This window comes from Ostrinia nubilalis, chromosome 22 (assembly GCF_963855985.1).
Source record: "Ostrinia nubilalis chromosome 22, ilOstNubi1.1, whole genome shotgun sequence".
Lineage (NCBI taxonomy): Eukaryota > Metazoa > Arthropoda > Insecta > Lepidoptera > Crambidae > Ostrinia > Ostrinia nubilalis.
This window is the reverse complement of record NC_087109.1, coordinates 1,500,864-1,528,643: the sequence shown is the minus strand read 5'-3', so window position 1 is coordinate 1,528,643 and position 27,780 is coordinate 1,500,864. Positions and strand designations below refer to the sequence as shown.

The 27,780-nt window shown below is 38.6% G+C and overlaps 1 protein-coding gene across 1 annotated transcript; it reads right to left on the bottom strand.

The window, feature by feature from the left end:
• Positions 1–1,967: 1,967 nt before the first annotated feature.
• Positions 1,968–27,780, bottom strand: LOC135082965 (beta-alanine transporter-like). The gene is made up of 12 exons (XM_063977732.1): positions 27,703–27,780; positions 18,960–19,147; positions 16,593–16,680; positions 15,628–15,738; positions 14,283–14,386; positions 12,114–12,307; positions 11,427–11,547; positions 6,122–6,257; positions 5,364–6,000; positions 4,711–4,842; positions 3,335–3,516; positions 1,968–2,614 (listed from the first exon to the last, which is right to left on the bottom strand). Exons 1-12 carry the CDS (start codon positions 27,766–27,768, stop codon positions 2,417–2,419), a joined length of 2,157 nt encoding a protein of 718 aa, XP_063833802.1. The 5' UTR covers positions 27,769–27,780; the 3' UTR covers positions 1,968–2,416.

Sequence of the window (27,780 nt, the reverse complement as noted above, 5' to 3'; positions counted from 1 at the left end):
ACATAGCGGCGCACTGTTAAGACTTGGAGCGAGATCAAACACGAAGCTCAAGACCGAATGCGATGGAGGACTGTTGTGGACGCCTTCTGTCCCATATAGGAGACATAGGACATTGAGTCACTAATATTATATGTATAATGTATATGTATGTTTTTTACTCTTTTACGCAACAGCTACTTAACAGATTTTGTTGAAACTTTACAATATTGTCGTTTATACATCAAAATAACAAATGGCTAGTTATAATAACATTTATTTTACCATAACTTAAAAAAAAACCTTAGAAAATAAAATATTTTGTTTTATTTTTGATTACTCTCACTCCCAACTTTGATTACCCCGACCATGAAAATTTTGATGTCGCATAACTTTTTATTCCTGCTTGCTACAGATGGGCCAATATAAAAAATATGCTCGTAATAATGTCTATTTTGAAATGTTTTACCTAAACTTACTCTAAATTCAAAAATAAAAAAGGTCGGGGTAATCAACAAAATAATCCAGATCCGGAGAATGACCGAATAACGGAAATTGGTAGTTAATACAGTGGAACATGTTTACTAATGTTGGTCTGTTTACAGAGATGGAAAAAAAGATTTGCAAAGCCATCCGACGCGTGAACAGAGTCGTCACCAAGTTCAGTGCATGCGGCTGCTTCGACATTGATGCGACTCTACCATTTGCGTTATTTGAGATTATATTCAGTTACATCTTAGTAATCTTGCAGTTATATGTTTTATGAATGTAGGTATCTATCTATCTACTACTTCATAATAAGTGTATGTGGTTACTAATAAGTGAGTTTATTGTATCGTCTGTATTTGATGAAAAAGTTCCTAAACTGTGAATACCTACATAAGTACTTATTTGTTATTAAAATTCGTACGGTCCAGAGATGTACCGAATATTCTGAATACAGTTTCAGAGATTACTGAGTTACAAAGATTTTGATAGAAACTTACTCAATCTTTAATCTACTATATAAAAATAAGTCGGGTTTCCCTCCCTGACGCTATAACTCCAGAACGCACGAACCGATTTCCACGGTTTTGCATTCGTTGGAAAGGTCTCGGGCTCCGTGAGGTTTATAGCAAAGAAAATTCGGGAAAAGGGGGTAAAACGGGATCCACGCGTACGAAGTCGCGGGTGGCCGCTAGTTTAATAATAAACTTCTTTGATTTGTTGAAGTAGGTACCTACTTGTATTTTTATTTTCTACCTTGTATTGTAATACTGAAAATGGGCAGTTTGATGACAAAAATACCATTAATAACATCACAATCATCAAAAAATGTAAATGCCTTCGTATGCGATATAAAAAAAAAACAGTTAACAAACCTCAACTCCTCAGTGACGTATTTCAAGCCCCGCTTAACTCCAAAATGCTCTTGACGTTTTGACATTGATGAATTGACCACATTTCTTTTGGGTTGGATCACTCGACGACACTTGATACGCACTCACACTCAAATTCAGTGTTAAAATGTTTATTATTCTCACTTCACTACATTGTCTTTAGAACACAAAATAACATCAGATTTTTACACTAAAGTCCAAAAATAAATTAAAGCAATAAAATAAAATTGATCGCCCTCGATCGCGTTCCGTTCATCTACCCTCCACTGAATCTTTTTTCTCGACTGGCGTACTCACAATGCGCGACTAACTTCACACTGCTCTGTCACTGGTTACTTGCATGCTCAGCAACTTCAGATTGCAAAGAATGTTGCCAATTTGAAATAATGAAATGGAAATATTTATTCCAGTTTGTTGTATGTTTGGTACGAAACAATAGGCTTATTTTAGTGTCTTTGTAATAAATAGTTTAAAACAAGAAAATATAAAAAGGAGGAATAATAGGGGATGAAAATGATTTGACACTACTAAAGTTTTGGGTAAAATTAAAAACAAAGTTTTAATTGAATTTCACTTTTTATTTCTAACCTAAATTTTGTGACCAAAGTAATTACAAATTCCTTAAAACTAGTTTGTCAAACCTATATTTACAACGTCACTTAATAATTTTATCTTATTTTTTATAATACAGGAACTACTAATATACTGTAGCAATAGTATGACTTAAACAAACATTTTATTTTTATAAGTTTTTATAGTAACTAAAGTACATCAACCAAAGCCGCGGTCGTAAGTATCACCTTTGCTAGCACATGAAGCTAAACACTGTGGCACCTTATATGACTACTGTTTCCAAGAAAGGATTTTCCAAAATTCATCCCCTAAGGGGGATTACGGGGTTGAAAGTTTAACGCGACCTAAACCGCGGGCAAAAGCTATAACGGAACTATTCCCACCTCTCGTTCCCACAACTGCGACTCCTGTGTAGCCAGGATCTACAGCTTGACCGCCGTAAACCCAACCAGTGAAGGTCAAGTTTGCCATACCAAAATCTTGCTTTCTCATTCCAAATCCTTTACAGAATTTCTTCTCTTATCCACACAGCTTAGAAGTTTGAAGTCCCTTCCAAACATTTCTCCGTCTCCCAAGGTTTGGGGTAATGGTTGGTTGAGGGTCTCAGGGAGGAAGAGTGACGTCACTCCCGCCATGATGCTGAGAACACCCATCACTATGAGCGGGAGAGACCTGGCGTATGTAGCCTGAAATAAATACAGCTTGGTTAGTACCACTACGTGGACAGATGGCCATGACGATTCTTCATACAAATTAGAATCGGGCCCAACTATCGGCCAACTAAAAATCGGTGGTCTGCGCCTAGATTTAAGGTAGCAGAAAGCTGAATGCAGGCTGCTACGAACCGGCCAATCTGGAAATCATTGGGGGATGCTTCTACATATATTGTTCAGTAGTGAGCGTCCTGAAATGATGATGATGATGCTTAGTATAGACAGCTATATGGTTCCATCAGAGTAGAATAGGGTTACTCCACTCTCTCATGGAAATCGTAATAGACGACTAGGCGAGAAATATGCGAACATCAGGCCTGCCCAACCAATCTCCATTTTATTTTGCCTCTAGTAAATTTGAGTGATTGGAGAGTGGTGTAGACGACATCATAAATGCAGAATGTAGGCCGCTACCAGCGGTCACTAAGGAAATCATCGGTGGAGGCCTATGTTCAGCTGTGGACATCCTGTGGCTGAAATGATAATGAATTGACGATGATGTACCTAGTGTAATTTTCCTGCAGTAGTCTATTATTGGTGATGATGATGACTGAACGGGTTTGATAAACATAAAAAAGAAAATTGAGATGGTTCGCCTCAAGTTAATGATTATTTAAAAAGTTGTGTCGAGAATCGAGTCTTTTATGAAAAGGTTTTATGACTGTTCTAACCCAAGGTAATCACAAGACTTACCAAATGCACAATATAAGGGCACGCCAGCAGCCCCAGACCAGCTATAAAGGACGATGCTCCCATCGCCTGCGCTCGTAATACCGTCGGAAGCAACTCCCCGATCTGGACGTAGAAGACCGCGAACGATGCCGCTATGAACAGCCGGCCCAGCATTGCTAAGACCACCGTGATCCATGGCCAGGCTAAAACAAGGAATTTATAAATTAATTCTTCCTTTCAAGAAGGCTCAAGGTCACTCTAAGGGCGATGGAGCGAGCTTTGCTCTGAGTTGCATTAGTGATCGAATCAGAAATGAAGAGATCCGTGGGATAACTGTTAGTAACCAAGATAGCTGCAGTGGACTTATTTTGGTTGAAACAAACCTAGACTTAAACTAAACTTTTACTGTAGCTCTTTTAGTATAAGGCCATTAATCATAAAAATTACACGCTCGTTGAAGAGCATTTTTGTGACGTTAAGTATAGAAATGTCATTTTAAAACAAAATATAAAAAATAAATAAAAATAATAAGCTGAAGTGGCAATGGGCAGGGCACATAGTACGCAGAACTGAAGGCGGATGGGGCAGAAAGGTTCTGGAATGCAGGCCGCGTACCGGAAAACGCAGCGTGGGACGTCCACCTACAAGGTGGACCGACGACATCGTAAAGGTAGCAGGGAAGCGCTGGACGCAGGCCGCTACCAATCGATCAACATGGAAAGTATTGGGGGAGGCCTATGTTCAGCAGTGGACGTCCTATGGCTGAAATGATGATGATGATGATGATGACTGGACAAAGACCTGCCCCAATGATTTCCATTAAAACCGGTCCTGCGCTGTCCGCATCCAGGTCTTTTTCACCAGATCAGAACAGTAAAGGGGTATCAAATTCAAATTCAAATTTTTTATTGCATATTAAGTGTTTACAATTGGGTCTTAATCTAAACAATGAGCTTATAACTTAATAACCTATAACGTATACAGGGTATCTCAGAATGGGTGAATCAAACTAATAGGAGAGGTAGCTCTACTAATGTACTATCCCAAAAAAATAAAAAAAAATATTTTTGAGTTCGGATTTTTTTTTAAATAAAGTGCTCTAAACTCGAAATCTAGTCATTATTTTCAAAAGTTTGTTAACAGATAAACGACGCGATCATGTACAATTAATATTAGTAAGAAAAAAGTACAAATAAACTCCAAACGCAGCAATCATAGCCAGATACTTAGGCAAAGCTGATTTATTTTCACTACTTATTAAAAAACATTTTTTTGTTTCCTTGTGAGCTTTATTTTTTTTCATATTTTTTTGGGATAGTACATTAGTAGAGCTACTTCCCCTATCAGTTTGATTCACCCATTCTGGGACACCCTGTATGTGCAGTATGTTGTCTTACCTTCAGGAACAAAGACGCAGCTCAAGCAGGCCAGGCCCCCGACGTGCGTGAAGACGCACAGCACCCAGCGCCGCCCGAAGCGGTCCATGCAGCGCCACGCCATGAAGTACGAAGGTAACTCTACTACGCCACCTGGAATGTTCAAGTACCTACAATATTAGTTCATCATCATCAACAGCCCTTTACAGTCCACTGCTAGACTATGAGCCTCCTCCACTATAGTGGAGGGTTTTGCCATAATCCCCACGCTTGGCAGGCGGGTTGGAGATCGCAGTTTGAAAGATTGATGTTTTTCAGAGAGCGCTGCTGCCCGTTTTCCAGTGTAATCCCGTCGCTTCTTACGACACTCGCGGAAAGAGTAGGGGTTGGTGACAAATGTATTCCACTCTGCCGTCACCACACGGCTTAGTTCACCATATTAGTTCACCAGTAGTAAAATATAAAAAATTCTGAAACTTTTGCACTAACGGGACTATTCCCACCTATCTCGAACACTCAGAATAAACTGTCATTGAACCCGCAACTGAATTAATTTAGAAGAACATAGGAGGAGTTCGAAGTTAGGTTCGACTTCCATCCAGCATTGAAAAAAACATGATACTTGAGACAAAGCAATCAGGTGTTAAATGATTAAAGAAAAAACTCGTACTTACCAATGAAGAACGCCAAATAATCATCTACACCTAAATTAGGCGTATTATAACTCAAACTATTATAAACTACTCCTATAGCCACCCAATTGAAAGTAAGCAAGAAGAATTTCTTCCTGATATTGGGATATCTAAACACATCTAATGGAGAAGCTTTGCAGTCTCCTTCTGAGTTCTCATCGTCCATTCTCTTATTCTCTACATCATATTCTTCTCCGTCTCTAATGAAGATTTTATTTACAAGTTGTAGGGATTTTCTTCTCAATGTATTAGCAGGAGATTTATACGGCTCGGTTTGCGTTGCCTTTTGTTTAGCGTCAGTGTTTAAATGAGATTCTTCTGTAATACCGTCTTCCTCTTTCAATACATCATCTCTGATGCTTTCTCTTTCTTTTTTTAATCGTGCCTTTTTATTCACTATTTCAGCGACCTCGTGTGCGATTATTCTTTCAAGGTTTTCTCCTTTTGGTTCGTCACTATCAGGGATTCTGGTGAAATCTGGTTTGAATGTGAGCATGTTGCTGATCCTTCTGTCTACAAAGTCGTCCTTGTCAGCTGGGTCTGGGAATCCAGAGATATGTCCGTTTACGTTTCTAAGCATTGTCACTTCTGTTTCGGCGTCTTCTTCTTTAACTTTTTTCTGAAAATTATGTTTATGATCAGAATTTTCAAATAATTCAGAAATTATTACACTACTAATACTTTTACACTCATTTGTAACTCCATTCAATATTTGTTAGAAGATTTTTTTAGATACTTACGTGAATTTCTAGCAGAAATCCACGAGGCAAATCAATGCCGTTTTTCTTAGCAAGGTTCCTGAATACCTTCTCTGCTTCAGCTATCCGCCCTCTGCTGACCAGCCACCTTGGAGATTCTGGTATGAGCCAATAATAACTGAAATAAAAATCGCACCCTTCCTGGAATAAGTACGCAAGTGAAAAATGCCAACTTTTCAGGAGCGTAAAAAAACTGTCCTAAAAATTTATTATCATTATTAAAAATATGTGTTATACATCAAAAGATAGCTAAAAATGTCTGTGAGGGGCCTATGTATTTATATTTAAAATACACTTAATAGGTTTTGAGAAAAACTTAAAAAAGAGCGTTGCGTACTTATTCCTCGAAACATATTTAACACCTTGTTGTTGTAATTATGAATATTGCATTGTTGACATGTAAAGGAATACATGCTGTTTGGTATTATTGCAGATAACCACTTATTGGCGTTCAGATTTAGTCGTGCATTCAACGTGTAAGTGTAGTTTACGTAGTTTTTCCTCGAACTATTCGTATTGAAATAAATTCGTAAAAAGGATAACGTACTTTTACCTTGTGAAAAATTACATTACTTATGGTAGTATTTAAAATTATAGCTTTATTCAAAATCAAAAAGTTACAATAATTTTGCATAACTATATTATAATTTTCGGAAATTGCATTTTTAGGGAGAGACGAGCCATCAAAAGGACTAATTCCCCTTTTACACCATCAATCCCTAATTTGTATGTGACCTCTATGGTGATACATAACAGGAATTTTGTTTTTATAGGGGTCACTTAAAAATTTGGGATTAATGGTGAAAACGGGCATAAAACTCATTTATTTTTGCAAGAAGGCTTTTATAAAGCACTTTTATAGTTTTACACTCCCCAGTATTAACCCAACCACTGCTTCAGGACATTTTTTTTTACGGAAGCGGTAGATAGATATTTTGTAAAGTTACCATTTAAAACAGAAAATCCACAATCACCATTTGCAGACACCAAACCGAGGAATGAACTGCCTTTTGCAGTATTTGCGGACCAATACGACCTAAAACCTTTAAGAGCAGACTCTAATACTTTAAAGACAATCAACGCACCTGTAACTCACCGAGGAGCGGGTGTCTATGGGCGGCGGGTAAACACTTACCATCAGGTGATTCGTCTGCTCGTTTGCCTCCTTTCCCTTAAAAAACCCAGAAACATAACCACTCACAGGTCCGTTCAATTAGAAAGGAAGCTACAGAAATCACTAGACCTGAAAAAATATTAACGAACACACAGATTTTTTTTATTAAAAGAGATACCTACCTGAAAAACCAAAAGAAACAAGACTGACAGTATACTTACCTCATCATGCGGTCGTCTGGAATAATACGGAGACAACTCGCGCACGATTATATTTGATGCTTTGTGTTAAGGTTCGATTTATATTTCACTGAATAATGAACTGCTTGTAGGTTCCCAGCTGCAAGAAAACCCGAGAAATATTATAATGAGATGAAACGTGTTTGCTTCATAGATGACATTATGAAGATGATCTTCAGATTTATGTGACAAAAAATGATTCGGATTACCGGAGTACCGATTTTTATAAAATAATAAAACAATACTTTTATATCAACGACCTTTTATCAGGAGTGGACTGGTCAATTGAAGCTATAATGCTATAATTTAATGAGAACTTACAGAGCAGATAATAATACATCTGATGTGACCATCCACCAGGTTACACTTCAGAGAATGTGCGAAGGAATTACACGACCTAATTCCACCAGCCCCCTTCCATCATCAGACGCTGGTTAACGTATCATTCCTACATTGTCGACATGCCACCAGCTTGCACTAAGCGTTTCGATAAACTCTTTTATAATGCGAACAGGTCGCTGCCTGCTGCTGTCTCTCCTGAGCACTATACCGGACCTTATAGGCACTTACAGGTAGATATCTATCATCTTATACTGCATCTCACTTAACATCACATGCAATTGCGGTCAAATACCTTTTGCTACTTAGTTCTGCGTTGAGTTTATGAAGTCAATAGAAGACAACAAAATATAAGCTAGTGCTAAAGTAGTTTTATGAACCTTGATGGAACAGTCCAAGCATTGGGTATTGAATGGAATTTGAGCACAGATTTCAATACAATGTGAATACACCACAAATTGCAAAACCAACCATGAAACGTAACATTTTATCTGATACATCTGATCAAACTTTTTGATCCCCTTGGCTGGAGCTTAGCGTTAAGTACAGTCATGGCTAAGGTTCTAATGGAAATAGAATAGAAAGTGTTTATTTGTTAAAAAAAAAAAAACTTTGGCTGATAAAAAACTAGTAATAGATGGAAAGATAAGTAACTCATTAGAAAAAGATTGGATTAAGATACGGCAGGATTTGATTCACATTGACAAAATACAGATATAGGTTGGTATACTATCTATAGATAGAGAGAAAAAATACATCATCATCATTTCAGCCACAGGACGTCCACTGCTGAACATAGGCCTCCCCCAATGACTTCCACATCGCGCGGTTGGAAGCACATAGTACTTACGCAGAACTGACGGCCGATAGGGCAGGCAAGGTTATGGAGCGGACACCACGTACCGGAAAACGCAGCGTTAGGACATCCATCCACAAGGTGGTCCGACGACCTGATAAAGGTAGCGGGAAGGCGTTGAATGCAGGCCGAGTAAAAATACAATACAATGAATTTAGCGATGCCTCTGTGAGTGCAATAAACTGCAGCCGTTCACTATCAACTAGATGAAGGATTTAAAACGAAATTAATTGCTAAAAAACTCAAGTGCTCTCAAAAAACTATTTATTTTATCACGTCTTGAGCTATGTGGTGCTTTGAGTAAACTGGATGAAGCAAATGAGAAGAAGTAATGTGAAGAATACCAACCTCACAGATGTTCGAACACTGTGAACAGGTTTTTCTATTGTGATCGCCTAGCTGTCTGGAGAGACGATTAGGTGGAAATCTATTGTTGCAAACCGCGTCGTGGAGAAATTCGAAAACGTTTATATTAATTAATACTATAATTCATAAGAAAGCTGATACAGCTCCACATTTTGGATTATCAAGGCGAAACCATTGGCGAGAAAATACGTGCACAGATGTTTCAATTGTGCTAAATTGAATGCTACTACCAAAGTACAAATGATGGTAGATTTACCAGAACAGCAAGTATCTCAATCTAGACAATCCATGAACAAGGGAGACGATTTTGAAGGACCCTTTTAAATTTTGATGTCCAAGGGAACAAAACTATAGAAGCCTATAATATAGTGATATTTATTGTCTGCATGACTACAAAAGCTACCCACATTAAACTCGTTGGTGACATCACTTCCAAATCCTATAAGGTTCACACTCGATCAACCGGCGTGCAGCGATGGCGACCAGACCTAAATGCATTGTTCGCCATCGCTGCACGCCGGTTGATCGCGTTGGTTTGGCCGAATCTTAAGTCTAATCGCTATCACTGCACGCCGGCTGATCGCTTGAGATTGCGTTGGTTTGGCTGAACCTATAAAGAAAAAAGAACAGTTTTTATTTGGTCCAAAACTTATAGGTGCTTTTATACGCTTTGTTGAAGAGTGGCCGGACCTGTGAAGCAACCAGGATAGGAACTTTGTCTGAGCCAGGAGTTTCATAAGGCCTGGAAATAACTGCAATTTACTGGACAAATAGCGTCAACACTAGGATAGGCACTACATTCCAGTGGCAAGTACAATCCGTGGAGGTCTGCGGAAGGTCGATCAAGTACCACCTGAAAAGAATACAGTCAGTATTCGCTCATCGTACCTACATACGAAAAGATGGCAACAGTTTTGTATCAGGTTGTTGCATTTTTAAACGTCTGACCATTACGAGTATGTCATTTTGATTACAATAATCCTTAAAATACATATAAACTTGTGTCATTCTATAATTGGGGACACACCGATTGTTGCTTACTGCTCCAAAAGACGTATAGATACATACCTTGTCACGCTGGCAATACACGCATAAGCTGATAAATGAACACATGCGGCTCTGGAAAGATGAAAATTTATCACGATAACTACGATAACGATTCACTGAAGAGAGAGACAGAATTTAAAATGGATCTTGTACTCATAAAGACCGATAATTTTACCACGTGGTAAGTAATCATTGGGACGAATTTTTGATAAACACACAGTCTTAGGTACAGGGGTATTTAGTGCAAAAAGGAGTGGATTGGATACTTAAATGACTGAAACTAAGTTAATTTGTGCTTTGTTAATGACTTAGGTAATTACATCTAAATAAATGTATCAATATCGGTTTAAAATACAACATCGCCAAAAGCTTCGCAAAATATTAGCAACTAGACTTGCACAAAGATATCTGCGTAGAAAATAACGTATCAATTGTTAAATATTATAATGCGAATAAAAGCTTCGTGGAAGAATTAGGCATCTAGACTTGCACAAAATTACCAGCATAATGTGCACAAAAGTTTCGTGGAAAAACTACGCAACTGAACTTGCACTACGATACCCACCAAATAATATCCTAAAATAAGTATGCAACAATAGATACGCGAAAATGTTTTTTAAAGTCTTCGTGGAAGATGTACGTAACTATTAATATGCTATTATTCATACGGAACTTTATTAAACAATTAAGTGCAAATGTATTTACTTCGTTTTTGCTATAGAAATTTAGATATTTTAATGTTGCAATATTTTACATATTTGTACATAATTTCTTCATTTTTAAGAGAAAAATTATGAAAAAAATTGACAATATGTATTACCTCCTCCTCGATTTTTTAGTGCAATAAAAAAAATATCGCACAAGTGGACTTGCATACTTCTTCCAGGGGGGGTGCGAAATATCATGGTTTTGGTGTATGTTCTTATTTATTTTCTACACTACTAATGACAGAATGTGCTGAATTCCTATTATAAAGGATCTTATGCTACTATTCTCTAAGAAATAAATACATACTTTCATTTCATTATGTTCTTTGGCTACAACTTCTAAATGGATTTTATGGTGAATTGTAAGTTATTTTTATTAACTTTTATCTCCGTGGGACTATTCCCACCTCTCTTTTTCACCGTTGCTAAGTACTCCTTCGTTGAAAGAATCTACAGTTTGACCGCCAGTAAAAACCCAATCAGTGAAGGTTAAGTTGGTTCCGTGGGAAAATTAAACTACGACCGCTACGAAATTAATAAGCAGAACCTCCATATGTTACTGAGAATGCCTTTGATTTATTCAAATTCTATACTGACAATGACTCATGTCGTTACTTACCCATACAGTAATATAAAGGGAAGACTAGTAGCCAGGGACAGGTAGAACCAGTCCTTCACAGCATACGCTAACAACGCCAGTAGGCACATCCCGCTGGCAAACAGCATTCCTACCACAATACCTGAAATAGTAAAGGTTGCAATAATTACATATTGCTTTTGCCTCACGGCAAAAGCCATCAGGTGTAGCCACCTACACCTGGCGGGAAAAGTGGAAAAGCGGTTTGAGTGTAAAAAGGTATCAAACATAATGTTTTCTTGATTATTATTATATTATTTATTTGATTAGTTTGGATTCAAATACGTATCTTCCAATTAATCGTTGTCAATTTCCAAGAGACCTAACACCTAGAAAAAGTTTTACTGCTACTGGTAATCTAAGAGAAAAATTTACAGATTATTAATGTCTCGATAGCTGCATCGCTCATAAGATTCTGTGAAAATTTTACTCTCACTTTAACTGCAACAGTTGATTCAAGTTTTTGGTATAGATTTACGAAAATGTCAATCATCATCATCATCGTTTCAGCCACAGAACATCCATGCCGAATATGAGCCACCTTCAAAGATTTCCAGATTGGCCGGTCACAACCTTTGTAAGGTTGGACCTTGGACGAATTAACCACGAGTTGGACAGATGACCCTACAAAGGTTGTGAGTGTTGTGACCGGTGTTGACCCAAACATACCCGTATAAGTCCGGCTCCTAGGCGGCATCAGCTCCAAAGCCAGGATAAACGGCTGCTGATACAACGCCGGGAAGAACAAGCCCCCGGCGATCCTCAGAGCCACGTACGTCCAGTAGTTGTTGGGGAAAGCAGCTGCAATCGCTAGAGGCACCTCTAGCAGGATCATCAGGAGGATGGTGGGCCGACGACCTGATCTGGAATTAGACATCATCATCATTTGTTTTGTACCGGACTAGCGACCCACCCCGGCTTCGCGCGGGTGCTAAGTATACATAAAAACCTTCCTCTTGAATCACTCTATCTGTTAAAAAAAACGCTTCAAAATCCGTTGCGTAGTTTCAAAGATCTAAGCATACATAGGGACAGACAACGGAAAGCGACTTTCTTTTATCCCAGTGTTTTTCAACTTTTTTCATGCCGCGACCCCCCTAGTATGAAAAAAATTTTTGCGACCCCCCCGACCGTTCACTTTTTTTCATGCATTTTATTATTCTTTGTAACAAAGATGTTTTAGGGACCGAAGTCTTCAATCCGTACAACATTTATACATTCGCATAATAAGACTTTGGATTAATTTATGTTTCAAACTTCACTATTTTTTAACCGAGATAGTTTTTACGACCTCTCGCGACCCACAGGTTGAAAAACACTGGTTTATACTATTTAGTGAAGACGTTCACAGTTGAATAAAGGAATAAAGTCTTTCAAGGTTTTACTCGTGGCATTTATTGCTTTCGTTCGTTTCAGCCAAATGACGTCCACTGCTAGAAAAAGGCCTCCCCATTGCCATTCCACATTAGCTACTTCCCATAACTCTTGATTCTATACAATAAAAGCGAAAGGTCACTGACTCACTCACTCATCACGAAATCTCAGAAACTACAAGTGCTAGAAGAAGTCTCAAATTTTGCATGTGGTTCCTTTTAGAACGTAGGTGCTCACTAAGACGGGATTTTACAAAATTCAAGCCCTAAGAGGGTAAAACAGGATCCATGCGTACGAAGTCGCGGGCAGCCGCTAGCATTTTTACCTATAAATCTATGTAGTCATTAAGTACCTACGAACAGTCAACAAATAAAGGGTTTTATAGCCACCACGCATCCACGTGCTTCCCGCGCTGTTCAAAGTCACCGATACCTACCACAGAAATAAGTTACTCCGATACCATCAATTCGGCATAGGTATTTTAATACAGCGTATTTAGCATTTAGTTTAGTAATCCAGTCACTCAAAAAATCCAAGCACGTTATCGTGTACCATTGTTTTGGGTCCTGCGCGTACGCATGCAAAGTAACCGCGGACAATGTTGCGCATGACAAACGCGCTGTTTGTGAAGCTACTACCGGACGCTCGGGAAGTTCAAAAACCTTACATCTTCATAAATTATAGAATTTATTATTGTGATTTTTATAAACATGTTATTGTAAAGATTTTTTGAACATCTTTTCAGTATTATTTGCGTACGTATACGCAAAAGTCTGGAAAATATAGCTTCTAGAGTTTGTGCCGTTATTTGAAGGTTTTCTATTTTTCCTTTATAAATAGGTTCCATAAGCCTAGGTGCAGACCACCGACTTTTAGGCTGGTTTTAGTGTCACGCGGACTGTCAGTGCGGATCGCTCCGCTCAGCCGATCTGTATGAACTTCTAAGGAGCGTTTTAGAGTAATGCGGTCCGGAGGAACCGCTCCACTCCCTAGCAGTTCATAGTCATACAGATCGGCTGAGCGGAGCGATCCGCACTGACAGTCCGCGTGACACTAAAACCAGCCTTAGTTATAGTTTAGTCGGGCGGGCTGTTAATCAGTATGGGCATATGAAATGGCGCACAATACATCACATCGGCCGATTCATCACACAAATTAAAATCGGGCCCAACTATCGGCCGACAAAATTCTGTAGTCTGCGGGGAGTATAAAACTAAAGAAAAGTAAAAGCTAACCAAGAACTTCTGTGCCAGCGTGGGACGTCCACCCACAAGGTGGACCGACGACATCATAAAGGTAGCAGGAAAGCGCTGGACGCAGGCCGCTACCAACCGGGTAACATGGAAAGCATTGGGGGAGGCCTATGTTCAGCAGTGGACGTCCTATGGCTGAGATGATGATGATGATGATGAAGAACTTCTGTTACCAAATTTCACGCTGAAAATAATAAAAATCAAACCTCACCTGTCAGACATCCACCCAAACACGAGGTTGCCAAATATCGACCCGACCCAGAAGAGCGTGTTGCCGGTGCGAGGCAGCCAGTCCTCGTCGCAGACCAGGGAGAACTGAAAATGGGCATGAAGATGAATTGAAGCCTTTTGAAAGCCTCGAACCTAGGACTAACTCTTTGCTAAAGCCCGGTCTGTGAGCACGTAGAATTTTGTCCAATGACCTCAAGCTACCCATCCTTATCGCTCGCGCGTACCAGACTATAGTCTATACCACCAGCTACTCGAGGAACGCCACTTAAAAGAAAATAATAAGTAGGCTTGGGAGTCGAATGAGACAGACAGAGAAATAAAGAGAAAATATCTAGAAAGAAAAAGAGAGAGCACCACAAAGTCCATCGTCTCCTAAGACCTTAGGCTGGTTTTAGAGTCACGCTGACGCACGCTGACCGTCAGCACCGACGGCCGAAATGTATGAAGCGTCGGCGCCGAGCGATCAGCGTCACTCAGGAACGTTCCCTTTAATTACATACATTATTGATCTGTCAGCGCCGACGATCAGCGAGCGGTCAGCGCGATTCTAAAACCCGCCTTAGGTGTGAGTTTAGAGTAGGCGCACACCGTTGATTTTTCGTCGGCCGATAGTTTAGTCGGGCAGTTGATCAGTATGGGCATGTATGGGAGTGCGCACACTACGCCGATTCGATTTGGCCGATTCTTCATACAAATTAAAATCGGGCACAACTATCGGCCAACCAAAAATCAACGGTGTGCGCCTACTCTAAACAGTGACACATCTAAACTACTACTCAATCGTGTTAACTGCGCACCTCGATGGAATGCGACTCTCCCTCGCACTCACCCGCACATCTCCTCGCGTTCAGCCCGTTCGTACCAATACCAAAGTATCGATGTGACGTCACGGCAGCTAGGTGCGCAGTTAACTCAACCAGGTTGGGAATAGATGTGATAAAGAAAAACCTAGGGTACTCCCCAGCCAAGAAATACAAGGCAGAACGTTAAAAATCAAAATCAAAATGATCTTTATTTGTTTAGACTAATTAAATTTGTATTTACAAATCGTCAAATGTCTTAAGGAGTCTACATACATGTCTCATTCTTTTTTTGTCCTACTAGCGCTTCGAGACAAACATTTGACAAGTGCTGAGAAGAAGCGCCGCAACAAACTCAGTCACCACTGTCTGCCGGTTTAGCATCCTTAGCTAGGGTGGCGAATGAACGAGATTTTTTTATCCATCATGAATGTTTGATTAGTTGCTCTGGCCTAGCGAGCAATCAATCTTTGATTGCTGTATGCTGAAGAAGGGTTGAATGTCCAAATATAAAGAATATCTTACCTCAGTAACGAGGGTCCTCTGGTAATGTTCCGTACTGAACCTCCAGCCATTGCTGCAAGAACTTGTGTTCTCGCTTCTAGCTTTGATGATTGCTTCCACTGCCCTGGATATCTGCAAGCAATAATGTGGTTAAGCATTATGACAATAAGCTTCAATTTTGGTAAAAACAGGAAAATGAGGAAAACCAAAGTAACTGACATAGCTCGCAGAAATGAAAAACTTAAGTTGCAGTGGGCGAGGCACATAGCTCGTAGAGCTGATGGCAGAAAAGTTCTCTATTATAGTGGCGACCTCGGGTCGGAAGACATAGTGTGGGCAGGCCTCACACTCGGTGGACTGATGATCTGGTGAAGGTCGCGGAAAGTACCTGGATACAGAAAGCGTAGGACCGGTCGTTGTGGAAAACCTTGGGGGAGGCAGGCATCGCAGTGGAAATCCTTAAGGGAGGCAGGCATCGCAGTGGAAATCCTTAAGGGAGGCAGGCATCGCAGTGGAAATCCTTAAGGGAGGCAGGCATCGCAGTGGAAATCCTTAAGGGAGGCAGGCATCGCAGTGGAAATCCTTAAGGGAGGCAGGCATCGCAGTGGAAATCCTTGGGGGAGGCAGGCATCGCAGTGGAAATCCTTGGGGGAGGCAGGCAGCGCAGTGGAAGTCCTTGGAGGAGGCAGGCAGCGCAGTGGAAAACCTTGGGGGAGGCAGGCATGCAGTGGAAGTCCTTGGGGGAGGCAGGCATGCAGTGGAAATCCTTGGGGGAATCAGGCATCGCAGTGGAAATCCTTGGGGGAGGCAGGCATGCAGTGGAAGTTCTTGGGGGAGGCAGGCAGCGCAGTGGAAATCCTTGGGGGAGGCAGGCAGCGCAGTGAAAATCCTTGGGGGAGGCAGGCAGCGCAGTGGAAGTCCTTGGGGGAGGCAGGCAGCGCAGTGGAGGCCTTTATCCTGAAACGAACGAATAAACTGGTACTTACTTGTAGCTCTCTTTCTTGGCCCGTTGCTGGTACCAGCTGTTTGATGGACACCACGCGTAGGGCATTACCCTCTCGTACTAGAACTGATCTGAAAAATTATAATGAATTAAGTTAAGCCTGTTTTTGATTGCTATTATGAACATCCATCCATCTACAAGATTGACTGACTGACTGATTGCTATTATGAACATCCATCTATCTACAAGACTGACTGACTGACTGATTGCTATTATGAACATCCATCCATCTACAAGACTGACTGACTGACTGATTGCTATTATGAACATCCATCCATCTACAAGACTGACTGACTGACTGATTGCTATTATGAACATCCATCCATCTACAAGACTGACTGACTGACTGATTGCTATTATGAACATCCATCCATCTACAAGACTGACTGACTGACTGATTGCTATTATGAACATCTATCCATCTACAAGACTGACTGACTGACTGACTGACTGACTGATTGACTGACTGATTGACTAACTGATTGACTGACTGACTGACTGACTGACTGACTGACTGACTGACTGACATAGTGATCTATCAACGCACAGCCCAAACCACTGGACGGATCGTGCCGAAATTTGGCGTGCAGGTAGATGTTATGACGTAGGCATCCGCTAAGAAAGGATTTTACGAAACTCCACCCCTAAGGGGGTAAAACGGGATCCACGCGTACGAAGTCGCGGGCGGATGCATAGGTACGTATTATTTTAACTTTCTTCCGACTTCGATACTAAGAAAACAAGTTTTATTTCCTACTTAACTTACATAACTCTTCAAGCATTTCCTTAAGTGCATTATGAAATCAACTCAAAAGATTAGATAAATACCAATATTATGTCGGACACCGTTCTACTTACAAGTATTGGTAAGAGTCATAGAGTCATTTCTTAGTATGACCGCTACTTCTTTAAGTAAGTACTCGTAGTACGAGTACAGTAACGCCCGTATTTACAAACGAAGAATAGAATAGAATAGAATAGAATAGAATAGAATAGAATAGAATAGAATAGAATTTCTTTATTGCGGTAAATGTGGTACAAAGTAGTGATAAACAATGAATGTTCGTTTCACACATCTAACCAACGACAATTGGCATGCAACATACAGTGAATAGAGCTTTGTGATTAGTTCGTGTGTCACCCTGTACCTACGTCCACGTGCACTGTGAGACCTCATAGTAATGTTTCTACGGGCGTTAGAGATAATCATGTCATAGGCACTTGGTTTGATTAGCATTTTACTTACTTTTCACTCGCTGGATGAAAGTGATTTGCAATGTTAGGTATATCACTATGATATGCACCAGTGATCAAGCTTTAGTGTATCACATTCTTATTAAAAGAAATAGTTGATGAATTTCATAATTATTATAATAATCTTGACGCTTGATCAAATTATCTAGAATTTGCAATTAAAAAATACATCGAATTTGAGCTATTCATGATAAAAGATCAATTAATAAAATGCATCAAATACCTACTTATTTTAAGCGATTCATGATAAAGGATAAAGATCAGAATTATTTTTAATTGTCTTAGTTTGATTAAATTCTCACCATTATAATATGTACCCACATAAACACAGCTGGTATTTAAATTCGATTGATATAAGAAATAATCTGCGATAAAAATAATATAGAGATTGATGACAAGTCGACGACCTTGATGAACTTGAATATTATCAATACAATTTAATCAGCCAGTTTTTTTTGTTTTCTGTCGAGTCGATTTAGGATTTAGAACAAGCATAGCTATAAGAGTGTGGGACTGTGACAGCAGTAGAAGATCACTAGCAATCATCATCATCATCATCGTTTCAGCCATAGGACGTCCACTGCTGAACATAGGCCTCCCCCAATGACTTCCACATCGCACGGTTGGTAGCGGCCTGCATCCAGCGCCTTCCTGGTACCTTTATCACTAGCAATATGAGCGCCTAAATATTATTATGTGTTCTTCTCAATGAGATACTTTTTACTAGCTTATCAAAAGTGCTTTTTAGCTGTATTTTTCCATGATTAATATCATCAAGTCCTGTATTTTCAAAATCAACTAACAAAATTACAATTACTTTTGGTCTAAAATCTAAAGCAAACAAATAATAAATGTAAGCCAGCTTTTCATAGGTAGATATTTTTTTATTAGTGTAAAAAATTATTTGTGAAGTGTTCGGTATTAAAAAAGTCATCATAAACTTCTCTCTAACCTCATCATCATCATTTCAGCCACAGGACGTCCACTGCTGAACATAGGCCTCCCCCAATGACTTCCACACCGTTGGTAGCGGCATGCATCCAGCGCCTTCCTGCTACCTGTATCAGATCGTCGGTCCACCTTGTGGATCTCTCACCTTTCCTCAGCATATTCCCCCAGTTCTTCCATCAGCACCTTCAGGTCCAGGGTGTAAGCCCGACAGCCCTCAAACACGCCCTCGTTGTGAGGGACCGTGAGGTTGCGGACCAGCTCATCAGGGAGTTCCAAGGTCTCCAACTCGGGGATTGGCGCACACCAGTGCTCTGGCGTCGCGTTTGTGAAGACCTGGTATGATAAGGCTTTATTTTATTTTTTGAAAATTGTTTAAAATATCTGCTACCTAGAGTGGGATCTGAACTTACGACTTTTCGCGCGATTGCTACTACCTTGGTAATATTACATAGGCGATTATCACACTGCGCCGCGCTCCGCCGCGGTACGCGCGACGACAGATCAGGGCCCCGATTACGGTAATTTTTAACGTCTACAATCCAGACGCGTTTCTGATTCTGCAATACGATTGGTCAAAACAGCTGACGTACGCTGAACGACCAATTGTATCGCAGAATCGAGAAGCGTGTCTGGATTGTAGACGTTAAAAGTTACCGTAATCGGGGCTCTGCATTGTATGCAAGTACCTCAGTTTGTATAGAAAACACGCGCGGCACAACACACTGACTACGCGTCCGCGCGCGGAATTTTTTATATGAAATCACGCGGGCCGCGGCGGAGCGCGGCGCAGTGTGATAACCGCCTTATTCAGTGGCCACAGAGAAAAATTTTAAGTGTATTTTGTAATAATATTTAATTATACTGTACGTTGTTATAAATGAGCTTCATGTCATCAATACCTATGCATAACTGAAAAATATGCATAAGAAATATTGTTTCAAATTATAATAATCATGCTTACAAAATAAATAAGTACCTAGATAGTGGTATAATAAGTTTCTCGTAGTAATTTTACAATATGAAATGGAAAAGCCAAGCAAGTTTTCCTTATGTCTAAAGACTTAGATACCATTTTAAATCTAGGATAGGTACTGTGCAAACTTACAGTATTTTTCAAGTGATGCACATGAAATAATTAATCTGTCCGTATCATTTGATCTACATGTAGAGTTACGAGAAAAGACTAATCAAATGAAAGGCACAACCTCATCCTGAATCGACGATTCAGTTCATCAAGTTTAATTTAACCAATTACACGCTGCAACTTGTCACATACCTACAAACGGGTAGAAGGAATTCAGGGCCAGTTCTACTAGTTCCTGATAAAGTTTCAGGGCGTTATCTGACATTATGACGTTATCTAACGAATAAAAGTTTCTGAAACATTGTTGTTGTAAATATATTGCGTTAGGAGAAAGCAAAAGCTGTTGTGTCTACTCGTAATTATCTCATAAGTTTCTAAACAGTCCCTAAAATAAGTCATACTGGCTTGGGTGTATCAGAGTCGGTCAAAATTGTTCTATCAATGCCATATTTTTGGTAATGAGACTTCAGACATGGGGGATTGAACGCAAAACAATAACAATTAACTTTTGCTTAAGCAAGAAAAAAAGGGAAGATAACATCAGAATAAATAAGTAATTGTCATTGGTAACTGGCGACATCAGAGGGTTTTCATCATCATTTCAGCCACATGACATCCACTGCTGAACGACCTAAATGTTCAGCAGTGGACGCCCCCAATGACTTCCACATGGCGCGGTTGGCAGCGGCCTGCATCCAGCGCCTTCCTACTACCTTTATGAGGTCGTCGGTCCACCTTGTGGGTGGACGTCCCACGCTGCGTTTTCACATAGTGGAAAACATCTTGTATACCTTTCTTCCAGTGTTGATGATGATTTTTCTCTACATACATAAAAACCTTCCACAGTGATCAACGATATTTGAAAAATAAAATGGTCGAATCGATCCATTCGTTCTCGATTCGCGCTTAGCAACACATTAGTGATTCATTATTAATTAAATAGGTATGTAAATAATACCAAACTAGTCTTCCTGCATGAATCATGCTACATCGTCATCTTGCTTGGTCTGGTTGGTCCACTAAGCTATCGGTACCGCTGTACAAACTCGTACAACTAGTATTAATAAAAATAAATATAGGTAAATTGTTTATTTTCAGACCAAGCAGACCATATTTTGTTAATAACAATTTGATCTTAGAGACCATGTTAGTATTGTACAGTCAGCTATCGCAGCGCTGTAAGATACAACTAGTATTGTAGGTATAGTCAGCGTCAAATATTTCGTGAAACCCAAAGTAGCCAAAAAGTTCACATCACGTCTTTGCTACAATTATTATTGGCATAAGGTTGTGTCACAGTAGAATATACTGTGGTTGTGTTGTCAACATTTTGGCCACTTTGTGTGTCACGAACTATTTGACGCTGACTGTACCTATACGACGTATTATTTCCCTTTTATGAAACGGTATTCAGGCGTGCTCTACGCTTGCATGTGAGCATGTCCCAAGCCTTATGTTATGCAAATTTTCAGTCATTCTTATTGTGGAATGAGATCACGATGTCAGTGGGTTTGAAAGACTTATTTATCAGCTATGCCCGACTTTGGAGGCGTGGTGAACTTTTCAGCGCAGAGTTTCAGGAGTCACGATTGCAGTGCTTTCCAATGAAGCAAGAACTTTCATTAGACGCTCTGCGTGGTCTCTCTCAAATTTTAAGTTATACAATATCTAAATGTAAATAAATTGCGTAAAAAATATCGTAACAGCAATAGGGATGATGACTGGGTAATTAAATCGAAATTCTATTTAGTCCGTCAGACAGATAATTAGAAAATATTAGACTCATATTTTTTTCCATAATCCAATAATTACAGTATTATATTGAGTTGAAATGTCGCGTGACGTCACTTTTGAGTAAAAATTCTACTCAAGCGTGACGTATCGCGCCATTTCATCTCGATGTGCACTGTTATTATTTAATTATGAAAGAAAATAAAAAATATGAGTCTAATATTTTTCAATTATCTGTCCGACGGACAAATAATTGAAATTTTGTCATCTAGCCTATTCCTTATAAGTTACCGATATTCACTTTTTTATTTCATAAAAGTTTTTCCTTTTTTGGCGAAACTGCATACCTGCTGCGTGTAACCGCAAAAGCAACAAGAACTTCCTCAAGAACATTAAAACACTAATATGTGTCGGGAACTCTTCTAAGATCGTGGTATCACGACAACTCGACCTCATGACAACTCAACCCTACGACAACTCAACTGCTCTACAATCAGCATCGCAATAAGTGTCTTCTCAGCACTGGCCCATTTATTGTCCCGAAGCAGTAGTAGGGTTAATACTGGGACGTGTAAAAGTGTTTTCAACCGACTTCAAAAAAGGAGGAGGTTCTCAATTCGACCCGTATGTTTTTTTTTTTTTTTCTATGTTTGTTACGCGATAACTCCGCCAATTATGAACCGATTTGAACAAATCTTTTTTCGGCGTATAGGTAATATCTCAAGGGTGGTCCCATTTAAATTTAATAATAGAAAAAACAACCCCCAAGGGTGGAAAATTGGGGATGAACTTTTTTATACGCAATATCTCCGCCGATTATAAATCAATTTGAACGATTATTTTTTTGTTGAATATGTATTATCAAAAGGGTGATTTCATGCTAATTTGAAGAAAATATTTCACCCCCAAGGGTGGAAAATTGGGGATGAACTTTTTTATACGCAATATTTTTAATTTTTAGTTTTTTTTTGTGTTCACGCATTTGAAGTCGGTTTTATTTTTTTTAAAAGTTAATTATTACAAAGCCTATTTGCGAAAATAAATGAATTTTATGAGTTTTTATGTTGACATCTTATTTACCAGCACCATTAATCGCAGCCATGTGGCCAGTTTCAAAGCTAATTTAGTCAATAACCAGGGCCGGATCGTGAATTTGTGGGGCCCTGGGCTGAAACTACTTGGGGGCCTATCTTAGTACTCAACTAATAGCCATGCCAAAAAACTGTTTCTATAATGATATATTATTCTTATACATACAGTGTGAGTCACGATAAAGTGCACATACAGGGTGTCCCAAAAACAATGGATAACCCTGTAACCATCGATAGGCCTCGCCATGGTCTCCCTAACGTCCAATTTTGACCCCAGTAAAAATATCACCGTTTTCAAGATTTTTAAGTTTTTGGGCATTTTTAGAAAATTGCCACCTGCGATTACTTTTTCTCATGCCATTTCTACAAATGAGGATACTTTTCAATCTAGTTTTTTTCCTTATCACAAGGGATAGTTGGGCTATCAAAAGAAAAGATTAAAGTTCAACAAACTAGTTTAAAAGTATGAAAATTTTAAGAAATTGCAGAGAAGAAAGAAAAATTAATTCATTGTCTTGCACTTTAGATCAGCCGTCGTGTAAAAAAAATGTAGGAAGACCATCGTGCCCATTACCTTAAAAACTTCCTTGGTTAATTGAGATTCTAAAAAGGTATCACAAGCGTATGTATTCTGTATTATTTTTATCTTATGGCTACTTGAATAGCAACTAATATGAAAACTGCAAAAATGAGTTTTTCTCGTAATAGTTAAACTAGGACTGCATAGTGGCATTAAATACAAATGGATAATTTTTAGCGTAGGAATTTTAATAAAGCAACATTTTATCATCATCATCATCATCATTTCAGCCATAGGACGTCCACTGCTGAACATAGGCCTGTACCCCAATGATTTTCATAATGACCGCTTGGTAGCGGCCTGCATCCAGCACCTTCCTGCTTACCTTTATGAGGTCGTCGGTCCACTTTGTAGGTGGACGTCCTACGATGCGCTTTCCGGTACGTAGCCTCCACTTTAATACCTTTATGAGGTCATCGGTCCACTTTGTAGGTGGACGTCCTACGATGCGCTTTCCGGTACGTAGCCTCCACTTTAACCCTGCTGCCTCAGTTCTGCAACCTACTGTGCCCAGCCCATTGCCACTTCAGCTTGCTGATCCGTCGAGCTATATCTCCTAAATTCTGATACGGTTTCGTGAAGAAACCCGAGCATAGCCCCTTCCATAGTACGCTGTCCATAAAATCCACGTTTCCGAGCCGTGTATTATCATCATTATTCCGTGTCTATAGGCACATTTATAAGGTTTAAAACAAAAATTAAGTAATCACAAAAACGCAGAACGGACGGCCAATGGGGCAACAGGGTTCAAGTGGAGGCTAAGTACCGGAAAGCGCATCGTAGGACGTCTACCTACAAAGTGGACCGACGACCTCATAAAGGTAAGCAGGAAGGTGCTGGATGCAGGCCGCTACCAAGCGATCATTATAAAAATCATTGTGGTACAGGCCTATGTTCAGCAGTGGACGTCCTATGGCTGAAATGATGATGATGATGATGATGATAAAATATTGCTTTATTAAAATTCCTACGCTAAAAATTATCCATTTGTATTTAATGCCACTATGCAGTCCTAGTTTAACTATTACGAGAAAAACTCATTTTTGCAGTTTTCATACTAGTTGCTATTCAAGTAGCCATAAGATAAAAATAATATAGAATACATAGGCTTGTGATACCTTTTTAGAATCTCAATTAACCAAGGAAGTTTTTAAGGTAATGGGCACGATGGTCTTCCTACATTTTTTTTACACGACGGCTGATCAAAAGTGCCAGACAATGAATTAATTTTTCTTTCTTCTCTGCAATTTCTTAAAATTTTCATACTTTTAAACTAGTTTGTTGAACTTTAATCTTTTCTTTTGATAGCCCAACTATCCCTTGTGATAAGGAAAAAAAACTAGATTAAAAAGTATCCTCATTTGTAGAAATGGCATGAGAAAAAGTAATCGCAGGTGGCAATTTTCTAAAAATGCACAAAAACTTAAAAATCTTGAAAACGGTGATATTTTTACTGGGGTCAAAATTGGACGTTAGGGAGACCATGGCGAGGCCTATCGATGGTTACAGGATTATCCATTGTTTTTGGGACACCCTGTATATTGACCTAGTTACTTTTATCGACAAAAAAGAGGTCAAAAAATTTTTGAGATTTTTTTTTATTTTTTTTCCTGCCAATTACTTACGTTAGGTAACGTAAGGGCCCCGGGGTTACAAGGGGCCCCCAGATCCCGCTAAAAAGTAGGCAATAATTTGAAAAAAAAATAATAATTGTCTGTAAAGTCGGTTTACGGACGATATTTTTACGTGACAACGTCATAAGAAAATATTGATTAAAAATTGCATACTAAATTTTTGAGATTTTTTTTATTTTTTTTTCTGCCAATTACTTCTTGTAAAGAAAACGTAATAACTTTTAAACTAAGAGGTATATCCTGATAAAATAAAAACAGTAATAAGGCTAGACAAGACAGCTAGGAGTCGGAGTGGTCGCCATGGCCGAAATCGGTCGGATGGATCATCATCATCATCATCATATCCTGATAAAATAAAAACAGTAATAAGGCTAAATAACAGGCGATACTAAAAAAATACATAAAATGCCCAGAAAATGCCAACAAATAATTAAAAATTATAGGCTTTTTGAAAAAAATCTGCTTTTAAATTCGTGTTTTTTTGGTTATTTGATAAATTTCTCCAAAAAATGCCCCCATAACAGGTGGTTTTTATTATTTTGTATTATTCTCAATCGTATTAATTTTGTAAAACCAAAAATCGGAAGTCTCTATCCCTATCACAACATTTGCTATGATCATTTGAAGAAAGGCCTGCCACCACATTATTATCCGCTACAGGTAGAGACAATTTTAATTTTAACTAAAGTGCCTATTTTACTTCGAAATCTTTTGTTTTTATTTGAAATGTAACTTGTTTTTATCAAAATTACAAAACTAGAGCCACTTTCAGTTTCGTTGTTAACGAAGCGTTGAATGGCGCGCCCGGAGAGGCTTAGTTCAAACGATCATTGCAAACATTGTGATAGGGATAGAGACATGATATTTTTTAGTTTTACAAAGGTACTTAGTATGATAAAGAATAACACAAAGTAATAAAAACAATCTGTTAGGGGGGCATTATTTGGAGAAATTTATCAAATAACCAAAAAAACACGAATTAAAATGCAGATTTTTCTCAAAATGTATCATTTTTTATTATTTGTTGCCATTTTCTGAGTATTTTATGTATTTTTTTTTAGTATCGCCTGTTATTTAGCATTATTACTGTTTTTATTTTATCAGGATATACCTCTTAGTTTAAAAATTATTACGTTTTCTTTACAAGAAGTAATTGGAAGAAAAAAATTTTTAAAAAAATCTCAAAAATTTAGTATGTAATTTTTAATCAATATTTTCTTATGACGTTGTAAAAATATCGTCCGTAAACCGACATTACAGACTTTTTTTTTTTTTTTTTTTTTTCAAATTATTGCCTACTTTTTAGCGGGATCTGGGGGCCCCTTGTAACCCCGGGGCCCTGGGCTGCAGCCCAATCAGCCCATAGGTAGATCCGGCCCTGTCAATAACGAAAGAATCTGCTGATCGATCATCAATACTACGAGTATTTAAATGTGAGCACTCCCAATTAAATTTCAATTTGCATATTTTTTATTCAGTACTGATTATTTATATTTGGTTCATCACCTTTGTGAATTTATAAGGTTTTAATCATAAAAAATACTTGCAAAAAGAGGATGGATTAGTTAGATAAATAAACAAGGTACTAATGAATTCCTTTTACAGTACATAAAAAATGTTATGCGCAGTTTAGAGCGACTTTCAATAGGTCGTTACTTCTGCGTTGTAGGTACCTACTAACTACATAATAAATTAGGTATTGTTAGCAAACACGAAAAAACAATTTGCAAAATGTTGCAACGCAAAAAGTATTTACAAAATAAGTCACATACCTAGCTACTTCAGTACATAATCTTTTATTCAGAACAACAAATTAAAGTACAGGTAATTTACAAACTTAAAAACTATACTATATACAAAAAAAATACAATATTTACAAAAAAGGAAAATAAAAGCTACCTACTTTGTTAGTCAGTCAGTCAGTTCACAATAATATTATGTCATTTTCTTTCCAAAGCACCTACAAAAAATCTAGGTTTCTAGCTGAACTTCTATGAATAAACATGGGTACAACGAATCGGAAAATACTTATGTGCTTTATTTGTATAACCTTTCTGCTACGAATAGAGATTTTTCCATTTTTCAGTTCCATTCTTAACTTCGGACAGTAAAAAACAGAGTCAGGTTTTGCATAAAATTAAAACCAATTTTTTTTCAGCATTCGAATTTTAATTGCATAAGAATTTCACAAATTATTCGCAAAGCAATTTCTGTTTTTGAAGTCTACTTATCACCATCTTATCACACACTACAATGTTTAATGCAAGTTTGGCTGATTGAGAGAAGTTATTCTGCAAGATAGGCCGCTTACCGATATTTCTGGTACTTATTAATCCATAGACTTCTATCAAACGATGTATCAAAGTATGAGAAAAGTCGTTCTCTCATTTTAGGTCACGATTTTGTCATTACTTTTTCATGGTTATACCAACCTCTGTATTTCTATCTTATACTAGTTGTGCCCGCGACTTCGTACGCGTGAAAACCCGTTTTCGCAACATTTTTCATTGTTGCTCTGCTTCTATTGATCGTAGCGTGATGTTGTATAGCCTATAGCCTTCCTCGATAAATGGGCTATCTAACACTGAAAGAATTTTTCAAATCGGACCAGTAGTTCCGGAGATTAGCGCGTTCAAGTAAACAAACAAACAAACAAACAAACAAACAAACAAACAAACTCTTCAGCTTTATAATATTAGTACATATAGATGTATATTTGGGTACCCCAAAAATTAAATAACTCTACGCTTGATAAAATTTAAACTTACCTGTGAGAAGACCAGGAAAGAAGTGGGTATGGCGGCCAAAGCGCACAGCATGTAGGAGCACCTCATGCCAGTTGCCAG